General features: G+C 37.7%; 1 protein-coding gene across 2 annotated transcripts in view; it reads right to left on the minus strand.

Annotated features, from left to right (window-relative positions):
- Positions 1–25,184, minus strand: part of PIP4K2A (phosphatidylinositol-5-phosphate 4-kinase type 2 alpha) — a 189,594-nt gene that overhangs the window by 84,271 nt on the left and 80,139 nt on the right. For both annotated transcript variants that reach the window (XM_074266908.1, XM_074266909.1), the window contains exons 2-3: positions 4,972–5,069; positions 3,572–3,668 (exon numbers count right to left, since the gene is read on the minus strand). In XM_074266908.1, the coding sequence (XP_074123009.1) occupies positions 3,572–3,668; positions 4,972–5,069 (195 nt within the window). The remainder of the gene's footprint in view (positions 1–3,571; positions 3,669–4,971; positions 5,070–25,184) is intronic.

Genomic DNA, 25,184 nt, shown 5'->3' on the forward strand with positions numbered 1-25,184 from the left:
AAATCTCCCACCTCTACCTTTGTATAGGCTGTACCTCCAGGAGTATCTCATCCATCTCTTAAAACTCCTTTTCCCTTCAAGCCTTAGCTCATGTATCTTCACTTTCAAGAGGCCTTTCCTGATTTTTCCAATGATTAGAGCTACCCCAATCACTATATATGTTTTTGTTTTGCATTTATTTGTATTTATTTATCTCTCACCACATTATATCTTCCTCCTCCTTTTTTCCCTTTCTCCCACAAATGTAAGCTCCCAGCAGTCTCTAGGACAAAAACAAAAATAAAACCAACCAAACAAAAAAGGTACTTAATGAGTCTTGTTTAACCAGGGAGAGATTTCAGATGCAATAAGCTTTTCCATTTTGGATATATTAGAAAAATCTTTTCAGTTCTTCTCCATCATGGCCCTTGGTACCAATGGGCTTTGATAGCAGAATTCTAGTTCTGGCAGGTCCAATGTAGCCGAAAAGTCTTCAAGCAAGGTTGAGATAGAAAGGCCCATTACCCAGGGTCTGGCTAGCTAAAATCATAGAGGATCATTATCAAGTCACAACTTTGGAAGGCTACACCAAGTCCTAATAGCTTTTTACTGAGGAAAGCACTGAGAGGTTGTAAGCAATGTTGGTGGGAAGGAATGCCCACATCAATGAAATCCAAGAACCTTGCCTCAAGTGACAAAGCTACTGATGAGATCTGAAGGACTTTATGGCTTCAGCCAGCCATTCTCCTTGCAGACAATGTGTCTGCTGTTTGGCTTCCGCAGTTATCCGGAGTACTTGGCTTTTAAGCATTTTTATGAATTTGGCTGGCAGGATGAGAAAATGATAATCAATGCCAGGTCCCTTCATCAGGAAAAAACAACCATTAATCAACCCTGGGGATAGAACATGATAATTTTTTTTTTTGAAACACAACTCGGGACCACAGAACTATAAATGAATAATAAAAATTCATGTTTATAAACACTAAGATTTACAAAGGACTTTTTTATTCATAACTACACTGGGAAGAAGGTATTTTCCCATATTATTATTTACATTTTACAGATGAGGAACTAGTAACTCCAGGAAGTTAAGGAACTTTAAACAAGATAATGAAATAAATAGATCACAGAGTTGGTATCTGAATCTAGGTCTTCTAATGACAAATATTCTCTCTATTATACATGGTAGAATAGTGCCTATTTTATTGTGGAACATAAAGAAATAAGGTGAAAGAGCCTTCTCTTTCTACTGGTGACTCTCCAGCAAACAAATACTGAAAATCAACAAAGTAAAAGCATCTTCATTTTCTTAGAAAAACTGGGAGAAATGTAAGTGCTTGTCAAATGGGAAAGGAGCAAATCAGCAAAGAAAAAAGCATTTTGCAAATTCTCAATAAAAGGAGAATATGCAATTAAAAGGACAATACATAAGCACACAAGTTATAGATGACACTTAAGGCAAAGATCTAAATATGGCTCTGCTTATTAAGGAAGCAAGGTTCATCTGTCCAAGAACATCATGATGATTTGTTCTTTTATTCGCTTTCATTTCTCTCTCTATAGAGAAAACACTCATTTGCTTAGTGACCTCTACAGTGAAGCCAGTGTATATGAAATGTACAGAACTGACTGAACCCCTATTTTGACAGCTAAAGGTTTCATGTATAGAGTGATATTTAACTTCACATTATTCCTTGTAGCTACAAAAATACCTACTCATAAAATGAGGTCAGAAAGAGAATTTAAATATCTGTCAATGTCTCAAGCACTGCAAACAAACAAGCTCAGCTGCCATTTGGGTCATCTTATTGCATTTTCAGTTTGCTGATGGTGAAGGGATTACTTATTATTTAATGCCTTAGATCTGGTTGCAAGTCTCAGATATTAGGGCTATGGAATCAACTGCTGGCCCAAGTCCCCTCCTGGGTCAGTGCTCACCTACTCGCCTTCCCCTATACCACCTGCATAAAAATAACTCAGCTGCTGGCAAGGCAGCCAAAGGGCTGGCTATTTCCAGGACGCTTCAGAGAGACAGTAGAGTGACACTAGGCTGGAGCAAAAGCGGCTGAATGGGTCTTATGGGTTCACTTCTGACACCCCATCAAAACGTTTTAAATACTTAAGACACTGATTCTGGCTCTATTACATCGTGATTCTTTAACATTACACAAGTAAATTACATCTCTTTCTTCAAGTGCATCATTTCAAGGGAAGACATGGGTTTTTATGAATGGAATTAATTAATTCTAAAGTCTTTGTACTCCCATCCTCTTCCGAGGGTCCTGGTCTCCCACTTCTTTGTCACAGAGAAAACTCCCAAGTTGAACAGTCCCTCCTGTGATTTAAGTTGGAAAGCTGTCTGCACTTCATGGTTCTTGAGAGTTGTCTGGGGTACTGATGCCAGGGCTCAAGGCTCTCAGACTCATTAGAACCTCTGATGCCCTCATTTTACACGTGAGAAACAGAGACCCAGAAAAGTTACCTTTCCATTCAAGTTTAGACAAGTGAAGGGGCAGAGGCAAGGTATGAATGTGGCTCTTATGATGCAATCTGTTGCTCCATCCAATTGCACCACTTGTACTCTTAATGAGAATTTAACGAGCAATATGTGTGCTGCATTCTACCATGCTCCTTCCCTCCATGTTCTCTTATGAAAATAATGATTTGGGGAGGGGGCTTGGGGCAGCTATGCAGGACTGGAATAAGGAAACTTCCTGAGTTCACATCTATTCTCAGACACTTATAGCTGTGTGATCCTGAGCAAGACACTTAATCTTGTTTGCCTCATCTGTAAAATGATATGAAGAAGGATGTGGAAAACCGCCTCTGTATCTTTACCAAGAAAACCCAAATGGGATCACAGAGAATGGGACACAACTACACAAAAATAACAAGGCGATTGAGAGGGATTACCAGTGAAGAAATTCTCTCTCTTTGGGGCACTGAGAATGCATCTTATCACAAAGCCAGCCTGTCAGAAGCAGGTCTAGAAATCAAGCCTTCGTGGCTTTAGAGACAGGTCTATACCCACTACTCCGTAATGCTTCTCATACAGGGCTTTAGAGATTATAAATTGATTTCCTCAAAATCATCTAATAAGATGGTTTTATTATTATATTATTTATAAGGGTTACAGGATCTCTAGAACCACAGCAGAACTCTAAGGCTAGCTATTTTAATTTATTTTACAGATAAGAACACAGAGGCACTGATCTGTCCTAGAAATCTGTGGCCTGAAACAGATTACAATGTAATTTGAAAATAGATACTTAATCAAATACATAAAAATACAATAGAATATAGATGATGTCAATACGGATTTCTATATCAACATGTGGCTCACAAGGATCCACAGTGTTTTCGCTATGGCAGGTTCATTCCTGTCAAACTCAATTTATTTGAACAAATGGGCCTGGATCTCTGGTATACACTCGGTCTTTCTTTATAGTTAATAACTAACAACTGGTATGTATGAACCAGAGCTAGACTATAAACATGTTTTAAAACAGAACTTTTTCCTTCCTTCTCAGGATACTGGGAGACTTGAGAATAACCGTCCCAAGCAAAGGTTAAAAAAGCTATCACTCACCTGAAAATCCTGATCGTCAATTCCAAACCTTTCTCTCAGGTTGCGGAAAACCATTGGGCAATATTCCTTAAATTTGAAATGACTCGGCATGTTTTCTCTGAAATTGTAATACCGCAAAATGAGATGCAAAGGCACATATAACAACTAATGTTTATGTAGCTTTTAAAAATTCTGTAAGGCATTTTCCAAACACATTCATCCTATTAGATAGTTCCATCAGCTTTATGAAACGGGCACCAGAAGTACTGTCAACTTCATTTTTATTGTTAAAGAAACTAAGGTTCTGAGAGACTGCATAATTTGTCCAAGAAGACAGAAGCAGGAAGTAGCTAGAGCTGGGGTTCAAATTTAGATTTTAGCTACAAACCCAATGCTCTTTTCACTGCCTCTCCTAATCCCACTAAACTTTCCTAATGGTTTGTTATAGTACATATTTTACACGTAGTCCTTAGAGAGACATGGTCATGGTTTTCCTCCTCCATTATCCTGATGATGTAGATCTCCCTTCTCTTCATCATGCAGATCCATTAGTTTTCAGTTTCATGTTTTATAAAGTAGAGAAGTCATGAATAAGAGGGGAAGCAGAGGTAAAGAGGAAGGAAGAATTTGGACAGGAAGAGGAAGGGAACCTAAAGAGAAAAAAAAGTAGAGGATACCAGGAAAGAAAGGTGTGAACACTCCTGGGCTACTTTCAGTTACTTACAAGTAGTAGAATGAACCCTCCAAAAATAATAACTATCCTCCCTTCCTTATTAATTTTCTAATACTGAAAATGCTACTTTTTTGGTTTTTACTACTTTCCAAATGCAATTTAGATAACAAAACAGTGAACTAAGATTTTCTTTTACCCTTCTAATTCTTGAAAGCCCAGCCTCCAAATTATATTATGATAAGGACTGGCTTAACCTATTTCACTCGGGTTATTGGCTTTATTTAGAAGTTCTTTCATTTAAATTCAAGAGTAAAATTTTCAATCTTTCATATGGCCTCCTATTAAGTTTTACAAAAATGCATGTCAACCTTTATTCATCAGCAAATTTTCTTGATTTTTATCCAAAATGAGTCTTTTTAAGGATATACACTGTAGGAGGCAAGCATATATTTCTTCTAAAATCCAAATAATTTACATCTTTTCAAAAATTCCCATTATAATGCGAATTTCACTTTTAACATGTAAGCTATTCATAGAGAACAATATGCATATGGCAAAAGGATACTCCCCAGTAGGCCCTGCTGTTACTTTTTTCAACAGAACAGATGGTTGTGTTTATCACAAGATTAACTTAATCAGCAAAACTTTACTCCTACCCATTGAAAAATAATGGAGTTTTAAAAACTTTATAAAAACGGAACTCCCAGAAACTCTACTAGCATAAGACAAAGGTGGTAATTGAACTTACTTGTTAAAAAGGTGATTATCCACCTTTATCTTGGAATATGCTTTGAAATCATCTGGCATCAGCATTACAGGGATCTGGACATGGCTCAGTTCATTGATCTAGAAGGGAAAAAAGGAACATTCCCCAGTGGTTATCATTGTTTGGAAAGCCACTTCCCATTTTCTCCTCCTGTGTGCCCTGCACTGGTTTTTAGGACTCTCTGTTTCTCCCTTCTGCTCTTCTAAGAGTTTTCCTCCCTTATTCTCCCATCCCCTTGCCGCTGTGATACATGAACAGCGGTCTCCTGAGTCCCATTACATTAACATTCCCCAAATCAGATCCTTGGTGCTTGGCTCTCTCACCAGGGTCAGGATACGGTGACTAATCTGATAGTGGCAAGGGACAGTGGGAGGGGGGACCCTCCTAGCAGGAGCTCTCCCTGGCACTGGCATTTAAGCAAAATGAGGAGGAATATCTAGCACATTGTCACTATTTAACCAACCAATCAAAAAAGTATGAAGTGCCTACTCTGTGCCAGGCTTCTGGTAGGCACTGACAATACAAAAACAAAAAATGTTAACAAATCCTTACTCTCAAGGAATTAAAATTCTAAAACATACCTACCCGTGTCTCAGGTCTAAGAATTGTTTGGCTGACACTTATAAACCCTCTTCCCTTTGAGGAATGTGTTCACTCTCACCTACTTACTTCTAAGGCTGACTTCCCCAGTTTGGGGAATTGTTAAGAACATCACTGCTAACTTCAGCTTGGCCACTGGGATTTTGTTACCCTTTGAAGTTTGGCTCCAGTCAGTAGAGCCTCCAGTTTAATGTTGGTTTCCAAAATCAAGAGAGTTCTTTCTGTTAATTGCTCCTAATTACCAGCCCAAGTGGGCTCCAGTCCCCATTGGGGAATTCCACTTTTCCTCTCCCTCCCCTCTACCTCCTTCTACTTGTCTTTTTTGATTCACAATATTTTAGCTTTTTTCACTCTAAATACCCTCACCATTCCCCTATCTACAAGGCACAAGATGCTAATCCTCTCCCCTGGGGGGAAAAAAAAGAAAAAATGACTTCTTTGGTGACAAAAGGAGATGTGTGAAGAACAAGTTAGGCTTTCCTCTAAAATGCAGTACAGACTTCAGTCTCTTGCAATTTAATTCTATGAGAATATAGTGTATATAATGTGTTATGCTAGGTGCAAGAGACACTATGTCAAAAGGACTAGCCAGTTCCTTCCCTCAAGCAATCAAGAACTCTACTCTGTGCTGGATCTTGCTAGAACTGGATATAAACACAAAAATGAGGATAGTTTCTACCCTCAGAAAGCTTATGTTCTAACAGGGGAGACCACATGTACAAATAGAGGAATATTTAAGACATATAATGAATCAAACGTAAGCTGAGGGCACCAGGAAATCTTTCCCTAAATAGCTGTCACTCTGTCTCCAAAGAAAGATGGGATTCTGGGAGGCAGAGGTGATGAGTGAAGGCACTCCAGGTTATGGTGGGCAATCAATACTAAGCCGTGGCAAGGGAAGAGCATATCATGAGACAGAGCAACCGGAAAATCAGCAGGTTGGATCACAGAGAACATAGGAGGGAATAATATATATATATATATATATATATATATATATATATATATATATATATATATATATATATATATATATATATATATATATATAAAATCAGAATGGAAATAAAGGAAGGCTACAGTGTGAAGAGCTTGAAAACCTCCTGGGGTAGGGAGAAGGTAAAAATGGAAGAGGAAGAGTACTTATAACAAAGGGAACCAAGAAAGCCTAAAAGGAGGAAAGCTTGTTTTTAGAAGGGAGATAAGTGCAGAGGGTCTCATGATCAGGAGGCTGGTTACTGGATGACAATGTTTTTTTGGGGGGGAAGGCCCTAGCAATTCATTAAGTCACTTATTAATCAGTGTAGGAACAGCCATACCAATGAAATCACAAATTCTTAAAGGATAAAGGTGAAAAATTTAAGAAAAATTCTGAGTTTGTTGATCCCAATAAGCTTGCTTTGTTGATTTGTTTTAAAATAATATTATAAAGCATTTCAATACCAAGTGCTGAAGATATTGCTGGTTGGAAATTGGCTGTATGATATTACAGGTCAAACCCATTTGAAATAAGCACAATTCTAACAAAGAAGCTGTATGAATGTACGTGTACATAAACATAAAGATTGCTAAGCCTTCAGCAATGACCTAGTCAAAGCCATATTTGGGACAACCAAAGTCTAATATAACAAAAGAATTAGAATAGAGCCTTGGGTTTCACTGTAATGGGAGATGACCTGTATAGAACCTTAAATCAGTCCCAAACAATCTTAATTACAACCACCAACTCTCCAATTAATTCTTGTACTGCACAGACTGCTGATTTATAAAACCTTTCCATACAATTAGCTCTCAGGTTTTTCACTGCCATAAATTGCTCTGAGGATTCTTTTACTGTTGCCAACAGCTACTACCCAAGCCAAAATAACATCACAGCACAAGTCAAAGAAGGAAGCTAATCCAGCATCACCTGGAGATCGTCCGAGCTTTGCCCAAGTGTAACATCTCCAGAGTTTTCTTTGCGTGATTCTCTTTTTAAACACACCAATATGCTGTTTATAAAAACTGGAACAATAATAGAAAATTATATAGCTATTTTGATTCATTCTCTGTTATTTTAAGTACCTCACCAGTACATGGTAATTCACAAAGCAAATTTGTAAGACAGATAAACACCTCTAGATTCATTTTACTATTACATTGTAAATGCTTGAAAGATTACATTAAAAAATCAACTCAAGAACCATAATTAGAACTTACTAATTGTTAACATAAATCCTGGGGCCAGATAATTAAAATATACTTTATAATTAAAGAGACTGTTACCGAGATAATTATTTAAATAAAGATCTGGAAAGGAGGACTTATATAAAAATAAGGCAAGTAAAAGTGTCAAAACAAAGGGAGCATGTGCCTGTGGGGGTACAACAATTTAGGGTGACTACCTCAGATGACCTGGTGCCGATCTGGGTTTGGCCACTTGGAATCTACACCATTTCAGCCAAGTCATTTACCACCTTGGGGGAAATACAAGTTTGCTGACCTGTAAAATGACAGTGTTAGATCAGGTGACCTGTGAGATTCCTTTCCAGTTCAAATCTATCATTCCATGACAAGAAAGTCTTAGTGGTGGCTCTCCTTAATAGTCATCTCTCCAATCACATTTATGGTCTCTGTGATCAATGATCACATTGACTTCAAAGTGTCATCAACTCTTAATAATTCAGAGATGAGCCATTCTCTTTGGCATGGAATCCCCGCCTCCCTCTTTTCTCCCCAGCTAATTCCCCCTCCTCTCTGTTCATTAGCATCTCCACCAGAGGGTGAGCAAGGACCACAGGATTACAGACTTAGAGCTGGAAGGTACTCAGTGGTCATTTAGTCCACCCCTTTCTTTTACACACAAATCAAGGTTAAGTGATCTGGCTCAAGGTGCTTCAAGTAAAAACTAGTAGAGCTAGGGTTTGAACCAAAGTTCTCTGACTTTAAATCCAGGCCACTTTTTTTTTTTTTATCATACCATACTGAAACAGTAAAAAATCAGTCAATTCTTTCTTTTTTTGTTGCTCTGTGAAGGATCCAGGGGAGAGGATTTAAAAGGTCTTGGTTTAAATAAGATTCAGGGATAAATCTGTAAAGTTCATTGGATTTGAATTTGAATTTCTTGTGGAATATTGGGCATGTCACTTAACTTATTTGGGTCTAAGATTTAACTTTAAAATGAAGGAAGTTGGACTAGATGACCCTGAGATCACTTCCAGAACTAAATTTATGTTCCTATGGTGTACTGAGCTTACAATATATAGAAAGAATTGTGCTAAATGCTAAGGTTACAAAAAACAATCATCCTTGCTTTCTGAGAGCAATAGGACGTGTATGTGTGTGTGTGTGTGTGTGTGTGTGTATATAGCCATATATATGTATATATACATATACACACACATACATATATATATATATATATATATATATATATATATATATCAGATAGTTAGATGGTACAGTGCATAGAACACTAGGCCTATAGTTAGAAAAATATGAATTCAAATATGACTTCAATTACTAGCTACGAGACCCTGGGCAAATAATTTTGTCCCCCTTGCCAAAATATTAGCAAAACAAAATAAAACAAAAAACAAGTTAGTGGCAAGGCAAAACAGTGTCTAGGGATCAGAACTGATACCCTCAGGGTCAATCCAAAGAAATATTCAAGCCTTTCTTATGAACTACCACAAATTGGGCCAGTTTGGTTCCATTTCCTATTTTCTAATTTTTTTTTCTTTTTGTTCAATTCTCTGGTTTGGATCATGGATCTAGATGATCTTAATAGCTGAAATTCATCTTAAAGATCATTTAATTCGAACCCCTCATTTTACAGATGAGGAAACAGAGGAGACCCAAGCACAAGACCACACCAACTGGAAATATGCATCGGGCTTCTAACCCAGATCTTGTGACTCCACATGCAGCACTCATTCTACTTCAGGAGTGAATACTGCTGACTCTGGAGCCAGGAAGATTAGGATACAAGTTCTGTCTCTAATATAAACTGTCTGGATGACCTTGGGCTAAATTCTAAGCAAGTCTTTAAGATAGGAATTCTTACCCTGGACTCCATGAACTTTTTTTTTTTTTTTTTTTTTTTAATATTTTGGCAACTTTATTTTAATTGATTCCCTTGTAATTCTATTTGTTTTATACATTCTGAGGAAGGTTTTACTAGGCTGTCAAAGGGATGCATGACCCTCCCCCAAGAATGTTAATAATTTGTGCTTTTAAGATCCCAAGTTGCAGGAAAAGTGCCTCTCTATATTGGTACGGGGAGTTTTTTCATCTAAGGGCTCATCACATCAATGAAACTACAAGTCTTTCCATCTCTATTTCTACTTTGGAACAAGTCCAAGCGTTATGATTTCATTAAACTTGCTTCTTGACAAAGTTTCCCAGGTGGTAAGAAGTCCAGAAGAAAACCTCCATTATTCAAAAGTATTTCTCCTGCACCGTGTGTGTGTGTGTGTGTGTGTGTGTGTGTGTGTGTGTGTGTGTGTATGTGTGTAAGACTAGCACCTCTCATGTGAAGGTTTGATAAGCCCTTTGCAGGGCTGCATCCACCTTTGGTATGTACCTCTCACCTGTGGCTCCAAAAAGCTGTGGCACCCCTTGAAATAATTGTCTTGGTGGACAGGTTAATTCAGGCTGAGAGCAACTGACAGGCCTCAAACCCACTGGTGAGTTAGGGGGTGCGTACCTCAAGCATGTGAACATTTCCCCCAGAAGAATGAGAGGATAAGAGCAATATGTTCCAACAGCCATCAAGGTCATTGAAGCATCTGCTGTGGAGAACTTAAGAACTTGGTCAGACATCAGAGACACCCAAGTTATCCACTGCAAACTGCGCCATCACACTTGTCTTAATTTTTGTCTGGCCACTAGATTGGAAGAGGCTAAGGCTGAAGACTTTATGCAACTCTATTTCACTTAATCTGCGAGTCAAGACATTACCCCATGATGTCCCTAGTCCTTTTAGGGGAAAAAAAAAAGGATGAACCACTGCAGCAACATTCTGCACTTGTTTTATACGGACCTATTTAACTTGATTGGATCCTAAAGTCAACACCAAACTAAGATCTCCAAAAACCAAGAACTGGAATAAACACATACATACATAGTAAATACTTTTCTAGATTTTTTGAGATATCAGTGGCAAAACTAAAACACACAGAAATAACTACAAAACAAAGCAAATTTCACACTGGAAACATCCAATGATGTGTCTATCTTCATGAGGAGATGAAAGAGATGGTTAACAAAAGACCAACTTTCAGAAGTTTGCATTTCTGTCATTAAGGTTCTCTCCCTATATTTCAGGTAGATTATTGAATATTAAATCCTTTAGGCAAATATGCATAGATCACATGTCACAGTCATAAAAAAGTCCTTGCTCAAGAATAGAAATAGTTTATCAGTTGATAAACATGGAGGATGTCTAGCTCAGAGTTTAAAAAGAAAAAAGGATTCCTCTGGATACAGAGATTTCTAGATTAGGAAGCCTTAAGCTAAGGCCCATGAACCATTTATATGTGTGAGTGTGGATTTATGCAGATGTATATGTATATACGCATATATATTCATAAGCATATTTCAATATAATTACTTTCCTTTGAACTCCTATGTATTTTATTTTAACATTCAAAAACATTATTCTGAGAAGAATTTCATAGGCTTTGCTAGACCAGGATTTAAGCCACACACAAAAAGTTAATATCCTTTGTAATAAAGTTCCTGTTAGCAAATGATATCATATTGATTGTACAAAGCCTTGAGACACTGCAACTAAACAAGAATCAGTCACTCGAAACACTTTGATCTAACTACTCACAGAAAAAAGCCAATGAACAAAGGATGTCTACTATCTATGCTGTGATATGGAACTGGATGGATGATTTATTACATATATATATATATGTATATACACATACATATGCATATAAAATGATAAAAATATCAGTAATACATGTCTATGTAGGTGTGCATATTCGTGGTTTTGTGTGTGTATTAGTTTCTCAGTTCCTTTATCTTGGACAGACACTATGGATGACAACGAACCTTGGATGCTTAGCTTTGAAAAAGACCAGTGTTATTATGTACGCCAGCTTATTCTTCAAGCAAAGATCCATCTTTCTAAGAAAAATATTCTTTCTCTGCCACTGTATCAAGTGACAATTACCACAGTCTCCAGAAGTTGACAAAGGGCAAGAAGAGACACATGGTGTACATGAGTACCACAAAGTATACTTAGTCAACAGATAGTTATGAAGTGTTGACGATGTGCTAGGGAGGCTCTGCCAAATGATGGGGATACAAAAATAAGCAGAGAGTCTCTGCCTTCAAGGAGCTCATGTTTGAATGAATGAGACAAAATGCAAATAATCAGATACATACAAGCCATAAGCAAAGTCAACAGATGATGAACAGAGAGGGAAAATCATTATAGGTGGAGGAAGAACAAGGATACTCTTGAGCTGAATGTTGAAGAAAATCAGGGAAACCAAGGGAAGAAGTGAGGAGAAAAAAATTCCAGGTCCGGGGGATCACCAGTCCAAAGGAAGAAGGCGGGTGATGGTTGAGGAATGACCATTAGGCTAGTACACAGGAGGGGAGCAGTGTGAGATGACTGGAAAGGCCAGAAGGGGTAATGTTATGAAGCTGTTTTTATTTGATTCTAAAGGAGAAGAGGGAACCCATGAGAGTTCCCTGAGCAGACAGATGAGCTGAGCAGACCCAAGATCACTCTGGCACCTGAGGGGAGGATGGAGTTAAGTGGAGACAGACTCAGGCCAGGCAAATAAATCAGAAAGCTATCACATCAGTTCAGGGCTTGGGTTGGTTTTGTGGCTCTGGGAGTGGATACAACAGGCCACATGTCAGACTTGCTTGGGGAAAGTAAGCCAAGATTGGGCAAGGGCTGGGTATGTGAACAGTTAACTGTTGAAGATGACTATGTGATGATAAGCCTGGACAACTGGGAAGATGCTTGATTGGCGAAGAAAAGAGTGGAAGAGGAGAAAAGTGACATAAAGGAGAAGAGCTAAGTGATGAATGGCCAGAAAAGAAAGAGGGCTGGCTGTGGGCACAAACCAGGTGTGATCAGGGTACAGCTTCTGTGTTATACTAGGATTTGACAAAAGAACTGGGAAAAATCCTTTCACAAATTGGGTAGGCTAATGGGACATGGACAAGAGCAGAATTAGAGCTTGGGCTGTTACTATATCTATGGAAAGAGTATTTGCATTGATGAGATCACAGAAACATCAAAGAATCAGAGTGATACTTTGGTGTGGAATGTATATACACCAACTATTACATTCTTACTAAGATAAAACTTTTTTTCCCTTAGTGATATCTCTCCTTTGCAGTACAGGCACCTCTCACAAAACAGAAAAAAAATATCAGTTACCAATGAAGTATGGTCTAAATTCTAGTGTAATATTAAACTCAGAGGCTGCCTAGGTGATCCTAGAGTCATATTCCTGGGATCAAATCTGGCCTCAGACATTTACTGACTAGCTGTGATCCTGGGCAAGTCACTAAAGGCTGTCTGTCTCAGTTTCCTCATCTGTAAAATGAGCTGGAGAAGGAAACAGCAAACTACTCCAGCATCTTTGCAAAGAAAACCCCAAAAGGGGTCGTAAGACTTGGATAGGACTGAAATAACAACATGAAACTCATTCAATGACTTTTCATTAATGCCGCTGATGTTGTTTGGTCATATCTGATACTCATCATAACCCCACAGGGGCTCGCCTTGGCAAAAATAATGGAGTAGTTTACCATTTCCCTCTTGAATAGATAAAAGCAAATAGAAGTTAAGTGACTTAATCAGGATCACACAGCTAGGGAGTATCTGAGTCACATTTGAACTCAGCTCTTCCTGACTTCAGGATGGTATTCTATTTCTCGAGCTGCCTATCTAGCGAAATTTTTAAATGCTAGCGAAATCTAAAAATCATCTCACTTCCTATACAGGTTCTGTGAAGGAGCCATTTCAGAATGATTTGTGAAGTGATTAATCTTCACAATGTAGGCAATCCTGTAAGAACATTCTTAATTACTTTCATTAAACCGTCTGTCTATGTAAATCAGACTGTTCTAAGATACAGACATGTATTTCATATGGGCTGCTGAATTTATTTTTCTAAGAGATAATTACACAAACACCTCAGGCTACATCATAGATTTGTTCCTGAAAAGTCAATGTATAAATCGAATCTGTGTAGAATGAATAAAAATGTCCTACTAGTTTCCTTCATGCTTCTAGAATTATTATTTTTGACTCACTCTCAATTAATTGTGGCTAACAGAAAAACAGTTGAGGTTTAAGTTTCTGAATTTCTATTCCCCTTTCTATCTATTTCATTTGTTCATTTTTGGTTTTGATGGAGCTCTGGGACTTGTTAACCCTCAGGACATAGTATAAGCCTTTTCAGGTTAGGTATTCAGGACCTTCATTTATTATGGTAGAATGTTAATTTCATGGTCTGGCTTTTCACCTGACCCAACTTATTCATACAACCCATTCCCAAACAGGGTATCAGATTAACTCTGGCCTGTTTTACCCTTGTCATTGTTAGCATTTACCCCCTGCCTACAATGTTTTTCATTAAGGCACATATGCTTTTCTTTATATCATATGAAAACGTATGTGTTTGGTTATCAGGATGAAGCGGAGAGACTGATAGTTCTGGAGCTAGAGGATCCAGGGATACCCAGATTAACCAATTACTTAAAAGAAAAACATAAAAGCATTTATTAAATTATTATGTGCCAGGCACTGTGATAAGTGTTTTTGATTCTTACAACAATCCTAGAAGGAAAAGTTTACTGTTATCTCCATCATACAGATAAGGAAACTGAGGCAGTCAGGGGGGGAGTGATTTGCTGAGGGCCATACAGCTAGTAAGTGTCTGAGTCTTCCTGACTTCAAGCCCAGTGTTCTATACACTCTGCCATCGAGCTCTCAAACTTAATTTTTCAGACCTTGAGCAAAAAAAAAAAAATCTTTCTGCACCTCCATTCCTCAGCTACAAAATAAGTTAGGCTATCATATTGAAGATCATATGATCTTCAAGGTCCATTCCAATGACTAAGTTGTGTAATTCTATGTGATGTGGAAATAATACACACAGAGATCAGCTGTGTTCACTGTATACATTTTTATGCCCCCCCCCAAGAAAGCTTTTAATTTGACCACAAAAGAGGAGATATCAGCTATGTGTATGTATGTATGCAGACATGTGTATATGTATATAATGAATGCAAAATGAGTGTAAATGATGAAGGGAAACCTACACACCTATAAAAAGTGATAAATGTGTCTTAGGAGTCGGGAGGCTCAGTTAAAATCTTTATTAAAGTAAGAAGAAAATAAGTAAATATATTATCTGTAAAACACAAAGCTTCACTCTGATTAATTCTTCATGAAGCAATGACTTACTAAACTATCATGCTAAACAAAACAAAAACCCCAAATGTATATGAACTGATATATTTATGTAAACCCCAAGTAAAGGGAAGAAACAAAGCAGGCCTCCAGCCTGATGGCATAGAAGCCCTGGCACCTGCTGCACCAGGAGATGCTGAAAGGCAGCTTGCTCTCTGAACGTTCCACGAAGGCCTTCTCTTCTCTCAAGCACATGGTGTCAGTCACTACCAAAAGTAAACTGATCAGTGCAAAGCAGGACCTTCTGTTTGTTTTGCCAGAGCAAGTACAATTCTTACATCAGTGTTGACAGTGATGTAGCTGGTACCCAAAAGTCACGGAAAATAAAGAAGCTTTGTTGTCAAAACTCAGATAGACAGGCCGGGCAAAAAACATTGACAATGCACTTAATTGTCCTTAAAAAACGTAGTTCCAAGGTTTTCTAAGCATTTGAGAAAATGAAAGCCTATAACTAAAAACACGCTAAGAACTGACTGAAATACGCAGATGGAATAAAGGTGAGAAGGTTTGGAGTCAGGGGTGTCAAATATAGAGTCACACACTGTGTGTGTCTGCAGGAAAATCACTGAACTCATCCCTGCTAATCTGTGAAACAGGAATAAGGCTACTAGCCACCTCACAGGAACATTTAGGGGAAAGAGCTTTGTAAATATTAATGTGCTGTGAAAATAAGGGGTGACTGCAGTTAGGTAGAACTAAAGGCCGCTAGGAAGCACCAGCCTTGGAGTCAATGTGAAGCCTGTGACTGTTGCCAGCTTTGTGGGACCTCGGGTAAGGCATTTTACCTTCATCTGTTTCAGTTTTCTTGACTGTAAAACCTCTCAGAGTTGTCATGAACATCAAAGGAAATAATATTTACAATTTACAATGCTTAGTACAGTGCCTGGCAGACGGTAGATGCTATATGAATGTTAGCTACCACTGTCATCATCAAATAGTATTAAAATATGCTCTACTTATTAGTTGTAATACAGTTAGTGTATTTATGACAGTAATAAATGCATCATACTTAATAAATATATAATATACTTAATAAATATACTGCAGCTAGAGTGCCCAGGCTAGAGTCAGGAGGACTCATCTTCCTGAGTTCAAATCTGGCCTCAGACACTCACTGTGTGACTCTGGCCTGTTTGCCTCAGTTTCCTCATCTGCAAAATGATCTGGAGAAGGAAATACAAATCACTACAGTATCTTTGTCAAGAAAACTCCAAATGGGGTAACAAAGAGTTGGACATAAAGAAATGACTAAACAACAAATACTTAATATTATTTTCATTACTAAGTGAAATAGAATGAACTTGGGCATTTCAATACTTTGGTAACTCTATGACCTCAGTAAGTGAGCACTCCCTCTAATGATTCAGATAGCAACCTACCTCACCTGTTACTTTTAAACAACTCTCATCCACATCATCCCATAAAGTTACCCCCGGAGGTCCATCCAATATATTAGGAACCCTCCACCAAAATGATCTCTTCCCAGAGCAGCACATGGCTATTAGTTTTCCTCTGCTCTTTAAAATTTCATTTTTAAAAGATTTGTAGCTCATGGAAAAGAGGGGAAAATAACCACGGATTACGCTTTGGTGAGGAGAGTAAAAAGAATACTGCATTGTGAATTGGGAGAAAACCATGCGCTCTGCACTCTAGCCTTTAGTCTCACTTCTCTCCTTTCAGCCCTTCCCATTCCCATCCCTTTAGAAAGTAGGACCACTGTGGGTCTCTGATAGATGGGACACTGGTTGGAAGTGGAAGAAGCTTTGGCTGGACTCTGTATCCATCTTCTGCTTTTCTTTCCTTTCCAGCTCCCCTAAGAGAAGGTATGCTCCTGGAGGGTAGAGACTGTTTTGTTTTTTTGTATTTGTATCTCCAGGCCTTAGCACAATAAGTGACACTAAGTAAGAAACACTTGAGTACAAGCCATTATACTGTTGTTAAATCTTTTATAGTTAGTGTTGGGTTTACCTTTGTAAATAATTACGGGATAGAAGCTCATCTGTGGATTCACTGAAAGTATCTTTATCATTTGCTATTATTATGGGTTTCGTGCCAACTTCATATAACATTCATTGTGCTACAAAGGACAGAAGCTATTCAAACAGTAAATAAATTAAGTAATTAAATCAATTGAGCAATAAGTAAAATAAGCAGATAAGAAAATGAAAAGAAACATAAGTAAAATTCACTGAGAAGACAACTTTAAAGGGGGAAAATGATACCCATAGTTAACTCCAATTGTCTTGCCACTGGATCTCAGTGACTCTGGAGGGGAAAGTGAGACAGATGACCTTGCCCAGCCCTCCCTCGTTTAAATCTAATTCACTTGCATTTCATGGCATCAGCTCCCTGATGTCATAGTTCTCTTCCAGAATGAAGGACAAACAACAATATCTGATCTACTGTGGTGAATGGCCAAATGATATTACACAAAACCATAACTATGGCTGGGCACAGGGGGCCAAGGATGCAAAATGTAAAGGGCATTAATAATAACAACACATGTAGCGCTACAGCAAGCTTCTTCCCTGTATTACTCTGGTCCTCATTGTCCCTTCAACTGTCCCCCAGGAACATCATTCCAATGGCCAAAGGTCTTTACACTGAATGGCAATGCACACACCCACACACCCAGTCTGTCCTTTAAATCAGCCTTTTGTGTTGCTTCCCCAGGTGCAATAGTTTCTCATGACAGCTGTGACATCATAGTTGGGTTTTGCGATGCTGGGGCTTAATTATGAGGTATTAATGTCATTCTAAATTGACATAAATCAGAGCAATGTTATTTGGGAATATTACTACAGAATATTACTATAGCTACAATAAACAGATTGACAGACACATTTAGGTTTAATTTAAAACACTGAAATTAGGGAGGTCTAACTGATGAAAAATAAGTTTTCTTTTCTTTTCCATTTCCTTCTAATTAAAACTGGTCCAAAGAGGTAATGATGCAATGGAAAGAACATGGAATTTGTATTCAGTTGATTGGGTTTTATATCTGGACTCCAACTACTAACCCATTCTCTCCCACTAAATCAGGAGGACTTCTTTCAGCCTCAGTTTATTCATCTGTGAAGGGAGGGGGATAGCCTTGGGGTCCCTCAAGATCTCTAGTTCTAACTCTATGATCCCAAGAACAAACCTCAAACTTGTCACAAATCCAAGGAATTCACAATTAGTATCCTTGGGGAATGTTACATATAGTCGCTAGAAGAAATATTTATTAAAGCAAATAGTTCAGAATTTGAAGTCTGTAAATAAATAATTAGGCCTTAATCCAATCAAATTTGTGGCAATAAGCTTATGGTGTATTTTTTTTTAAATGAAAAGTTAAGGCCAACTCACAGTTGATAAGTTTGTTCCAAAGTTGTAGTTTTAATCTTCAAATTTACATTACAATCAAGTTACCTCCAACTCTGTAAAACATATGTTTGTTTTTTGTGGGCATGATTTGCTGATTGCAACTCATATTACTCCTGCAGATTTAAGACTGAGCTCACACTGACTAGAAAACAGAGGTTGCAATTAAGCCAGGAGAAAAAAAAATGGGAACAATAAATGACTACTGGACAAGGAATAAATAAGTGAGACCCAGCTGGTAACAGGCTCAGAAATGAAAGCACACAGAGGGGTCCTCACCAAGCCATTTTGCACTGTGACGTTTTTAAATAAACTTCACTAATTTATATGATTTTAAGCCAAGCAATGAATACACTCATAAATTGCAAGGCATTATTAATGACACTTATTTAATTCAGATATATTCACCCTAAACACTGCATTACCAGGCTAATGCATAATTAGCCATTAATTTTCATTCTGTCAGAACGTAAAAAAGAAAAAAAAAAGGTTTGCACATAGGGTAGACACGGAGACATTTAATCTGATTACAATAAAGACAATTTACTACAAATTATGACATATTGAGATGGAACACAAAGTGGGCAGCCTGGGAAGCTGAGGGATGTGGGGGCTGGGCACAAAGGCGAGGCCTTGGGCTGGTACCTCTGCATGGGTACGGGCAGAAGCTGTTTTTTGTCACAGCGGGTGTAGCCCAGGAAGAGCAGTTCACTCAGAGCCCATTCAGCCCTTCTCATCATCAAAGAAGCAGATTGAGGAGGGCTGATTCTTAGTTATCTTTTAAACAATAGCTCCTACCCTGGACATCTGGCCACACAACCAGATCTTGCTTAAAACAAGATATTTGACAACAAAAACAAAAACAAAAACAAAAAAAAGGGGGGGGCCTACTGAATAATGAACCAAAAAGGCCCTCTGCATATGAAAGTAGGTCTAGAAGGGGAGTGGGGAGAATGGGCCAAAATCTAATTGCCACAGATGGTGATATGTCGTTACTAAATGAATGCTTTCATATATGATTTTAATCCAATTCTCATGTGAATCAAAAATGAGAGACTTTGTACTATTTGGAATGACTAATGTCAAAACCAATTTCTTTTAAATTTTCACTACTGCTTCTTTATTCAAATATGACTCATCATCCTTCCTTCCACATCTTTTGCAATTCTGTTCCCAGATTCAACAAAGATCTTTACTTCATGAGCTAATCTTTAAGTGTGCAACATTTCCTACCTTCCCCCAGCCTTCTTCTGACTGAGAAATGGCTAGTTTTCTCCAGAATACCAGCATGGATACTATTTCAGTGCTGATGGAAAGTGCAGCAAACGAAGTCTAGAAGACCTATTTTAATTCCTTGCTAGCTGGATGGTACAGTGGATAAAGCTATGGTGTCAGGAAGACTTGAGTGCAACAGTGACCTCAGACTTGTGTCACCCTGGAAAGTTACTTAATCCATTTGCCTCAATTTCCTCATCTATAAAATGGACATAATAATAGCTTCTGTATAACGCCATCAAGAGAGTAATTGTAGAGTGCTTTGCAAACCTTAGCCCCATGTAAATGCTATCAGCCTTGTGGCGGTGAGCAAAGTCAATGCGACTGAAACTTCTCCTCCAATGATCTTTTAGAGGCAGAATCCAAAGGCCCGTTCTATTCTTGGCCTTCATTCTACTTGAATTTTCTATACATTTTGATATCATGTGGAGAGATCCACAGCACTGCTGAGTATCTGGGAGCCAGGCTACAGTGTAATTGAGAAACATTTAGCAAAACCAATTAAAATATGACATAATATAGATAATATTAATATGAAGTTTTCTGAATCAATATGGAGCCCAGCAATCCCTATGGATGGTTTAGTGGCCCACTTTTTATTTAACTTTGTATTAGTGATCCATGACTTCTTGTCCGCAGAACTCTGTCTTCTCCTGAGGTGTCTATAAACACACTTTTCTTTCTAGATCATCTTCCAGACAGCCTGACCACTAACTACCCTGGCTCTCCATCATCAGCATCCACCTATTTACTAAATAGGAGTGTGTCCCAATCTTGTTACCAATGGGCCCAATTAGTATCTTTATATAACAACCCCAAAATTCATCAATGGAGCTCTCTAGTCACACATTAGTGAGAATTCTCCTATGTCACAAATTTCTCTCTCTCTCTGTCTCTCTGTCTCTCTGTCTCTCTCTCTCTTTCTCTCTCTCTCTCTGTCTGTCTCTCTCTCTCTGTCTCTGTCTCTGTCTTTCTCTCTGTCTCTCTCTGTCTCTCTCTCTCTCTCTCTTTTTAGTATTACCCATACTTACTATAACAAAATAAAAACTATAATAGATATCTTATCAATGCTTGTAAAACTGAATTAAATCATATCTATAAAATAGGGATAACATATTACCTGCTTTATAGGATTGATGTTATTTGTGTGCTATAAACTACAAAACACTATACAAAATATGTAATCATGTACAATTTTGGGGGTCATGCTGAAAAAAAGAAAAATGGCTTACTAATCAAGAGATAAAATTAATATGCACATTTTTTAAAAAAAGTCCAACCTCTAGACTGACTACTTTTAGGGATGTGGGGAAAAGCAATTTGGAAGAAGAGGCTGTTAAGTTTTTCTAGCAAAATGAATTGGAAGATTCACTAATAGATCGAATTAGAACACAGCCTGTCTCAAAGCAAAGGACCACTCCAAAGGGCAGCACAACTCTTTTGGGTCTTCCTTCCAATAGTATAAGCCACAATTTGAATAAAGGAATGGAAAGTCTCCAAAGTGTCACTGAGCAAAATTCCTTAAAACATCATATTTCCCCTCCTCCCCCCATGTTACTTTGAACATGATTTCCTAACTTCCTTTGACACCATCTTTTCTGGTGAGAGAAGTAGTCAATTATAGGAAATGGCTGAGGAGGAAAGGAGAATTTAAAGAGATACCTGACAACCTGAAGCACTATGATAATAATAATAAAATCTTAATTAACAAAGTGCCAGAGAAGAGATTGCCCAGGTTACACAGAATGATCTAACTTAGATACATATACCCTTGGGAGTGATCCATGTTTTACACCAGTATATTCAGAGGTTACAGAAACTGAAAAAGATCTAATAGATAGATCAATAAATTAAGTGCCTGAAATTTAATTTCTATTTCTGATCTGTGACTCTGAGCAGGTTATATTATAATTGCTCTGTGCTCTGTTTCTTTATCTGAATGATGGGGATAACAGCACCTTCCTAACCCTAGAAGGGAAGTCCTCCAGATTCAACAGATAATGTTGGGCAAGTACTTGAAGCTCTTTGGAGAAAAGTATCACAGAAAATGCTCAGCACAGGGACCACACCTTGCATTCTCCTAGATGTCTTTAGCAAGTTTAGAAAGAACAATTCTAGGCATGAGATATTGTTTTTTAAGTCTGGTTGTTAATGTTTCCATGTGTTACTCATTTGTAATATTCTAAACTCATTTTAAAAATCAGTAATTTGGGGACCCTGTTCCTGTTTAGGGGCAATTTTGTGGTATTTCATTTCATTTTAAATAATAATAATGAAAATTGGTTTAAAAACCCAAGGAAAGAGAAGTGGATAGAAGTCCATTCCCAGATGTCCCAGAAGTCTGCATCTGTTAGATACAGTCCATTAGAATGGTGAGTCTCTCATTGTAACTTACTGGGTAAATGGAATGGCAATTAGGAAGACTCTGAGGTTTGAATTAGGTGAGGGAGGCAGAATAAATATGAGGCAATCATACAGGTAGGAGAAATAGGTGGTGTAAAAGGTTTGGAAAATGTATTTTCAATGGTTTCAAGGCAAAGGGTCAACTTCATAAAAGCATCAGCATAGAAACATACAAACATAAATAAAAAATATACAAGCATATCCAAGTAACTACCTTTTCCTGAAATAAATGAATTCAAAATACCTAGGGAAAAAAGCCTAGATCATTTGGATTATTCTTCTGAATGGGCAAATGGAGAAGTAATTACTCTGTAAGCAGAGTAGTAAGATTTGTGTGAAAAGCAATAAATGTTTTACACTTCAGCAACTATAAATTCAAAGGCCAAATTAATACACTTAAAGGGACTCTTCTGTTGAATGAGTATCATTTAGTCAATCTTTAAATTAATGACTAGCAAAAACAAATGTGTTATTGGAAATGTTTCAACTCACATTTCAAGTCTTACTTTAATTTCCAATGTGGATACAAATGCCAAGACAAAATATTTGTCAGCTTCAGTGTTCAGAAGCTTAAACGATCATTTGGGCTGTTATTTTTAATGCAATAAATATATTGCCTCATTAGACTACACTATGCCTCATCGCAATCAACTGTAAAATGAACAATATTTTAAAAAATGTTCAGTGAGCCAAAAATCTGACACAAAACCAATAAATCAAAGAGAACCATTCATAAATACTATCTCGTAACCTTTTAACTGGCATTCATGGCTTAAATGACGGAAAATTTCTTAAATAACGGAAAATTAGAATTTTTCATAAACAAAACCTGGTATTATATTTCTTAAAATAATTCTTGATATGGCTGTATTCATTAATGATTGATACTAGATCACCTAATAAAATAACTTCTACCATTTTTTCCCATTGTAATAACTGCAACTGGCATTATAGAGACAGTTATGTGTAGCAGATAGAGTCTGGAAGCCCTTGGTTCCGATTTCACTTTTGACATTTAGTAGCTGAGTGACCCTGGCCAAGTCACTAAAACTGTCTGTGTGGGGGAAATGCCTTACTACTTAGCTGCTAAATAACACCAGTCGCTATCAACTATGGTAGAGGGTGTTCCCGCACTATGGAATGCCATCTGGATGAAATTACAGCTCAGTTGTGTATTTCCATATGTACAGCTTTAAAGTTTATAAAATTTTTTACAATATAATTTTCATTTGTTTTTCAAAAAAACCCTGACAGGTGACAGAACAGGAATGCTGAACCCAGAAAAAGAAAGATATGAGCACAAACTGTGTCCCCAAAACATTTAAGCTGTGGGGGGCAAGATACCTAATTTACCATCTGTTTACTCATCTATAAAGCAGGGATAATAACCAGCATCTAATTCCCAGATCAAATTAAAGTAGGTAAACATCAAGGTGTTACATGAATGTTAATCATCCATTTTACAGATAAGAAAACTGAAGCTAAGATCAATTACTGTCTGGGGATCTCAGAGCCAGACTATATTTGAAACAAGATTGGCATCCAAAGTTTTCCTCACTCCAAAGTCAAGACATCTTTCAACTTAGTATTTTATGGGTCAACTTGAGAGTAGAAGACTAGATGCTTTCATTAACACTACTTTACAGCTGAGGAAACTGAGGCAGAAAGCGGTTAGGTGATATGTGCAGGGTCTACCAGCTGGTCAATGTCAAAGGCAGGAATTGAACTGAGGGCCAGTGGTCTACACACTGCACCACCCTGATACCTACTTATTCTGGATGAGAAAGGCTATTTCAGGGACAGCCCGGTATTACTGCTTAGGGATCATCCTGAGCAGGATCTTGGGCTGGCTTGAGTATAATTTTTTCCTCTTTCAGAAAGTCAAATTACACGTTGGGACCTTTATCTTCAGCCAAAAGTCATTGCTCAGAACAAGTAATACACTCCAAGCAACTCAGAATTCTGCTTAGTATTAAAGAGACTCAATCCATACAGACCTGGCTACAGAATTTTATGAGGTATCATCTGACATCCTCAGCTGTTGGCTGAAAATCAAGAAACTTCAGGCATTAGTAACTAGTTAGAACTTACAGAGATGGAATTCATAGGAGAAATAAAAACCGAACCCTTAAGACAAGTAGTTCAAGCTTACTGTTAACTAGTATTTTCTATTTGCTTTTGAATGAATGAAAAGCAAATATAGCAAGATAAGGGGGGTAGAGATACAGATTTTTCTAAAACTTTAAAAGAAAAATACACACACACAAACACACTTCTTTCAGACATTTATTATACCTAACAACAAACTAGACTATTACAATCTAGTCCAACTCCTTCATTTTATAGATAAAGAAAACCAGGACCAGAGAAGGGAGATAAGATCAAAGAGTAAAAGATCCAGGTTTTGAAGCTAGCTATTGATGTCAATCTTTCTTCACAATGATCCTGTGGGAAGGCAAAAACAGGCCTCCTTCATGTCACACCCAAAATCCCATTCCCCCTAATTCCAGTTCTTTCCCTGGCTAATTATTTCCAATTTGTCCTGTATGGTTTGTTTGTATATCTTAGTTTTAACTTAGTCTTCCCCATCAGGCTGTAAATCCCTGTTTTTTGCCTGTCTTTATAAGGCAGAATGTTGGCACATAGGGATAAATGCTTACTGTTTTACTGACTGTGTACTGAATAGATAACAGAACTGAAGTTAAGGAGTACAAAGGGCTTAGCCAACTTTGCTAACAGCCACCCAGTTAATTAGGAGGGGAACAAAGAAGAGATGACTCTGCCATGAAATGGTAGTGTCTATGCCATGTATAAACATACATAGCTCTCAGTATCCTTCAAAGATTCCCAGGCCTAGAATTAGAGTTCCCACAGACTAGGACAAAGTAACAGGGACAGCCACAACAAGCAGAGATGAGTGCTTGGGGGAAAGGCAGGACCTACAAAGGAGAATTTTTAAGACTCATTGTGAGGGTTTTTCAGTAGGATGGAGTCCTGGAGGATGAGTCCATTTTGCTCAGGACTAGAAAATTAAAATATACCACTGAAAGATGATGTTTAAATCTCTTGTTTATTCAGAAATAAATTCAACAAACAGTTAAGGGCCTATTAAGGG

Source organism: Sminthopsis crassicaudata, chromosome 5 (assembly GCF_048593235.1).
Source record: "Sminthopsis crassicaudata isolate SCR6 chromosome 5, ASM4859323v1, whole genome shotgun sequence".
In the NCBI taxonomy this organism is placed as follows: domain Eukaryota; kingdom Metazoa; phylum Chordata; class Mammalia; order Dasyuromorphia; family Dasyuridae; genus Sminthopsis; species Sminthopsis crassicaudata.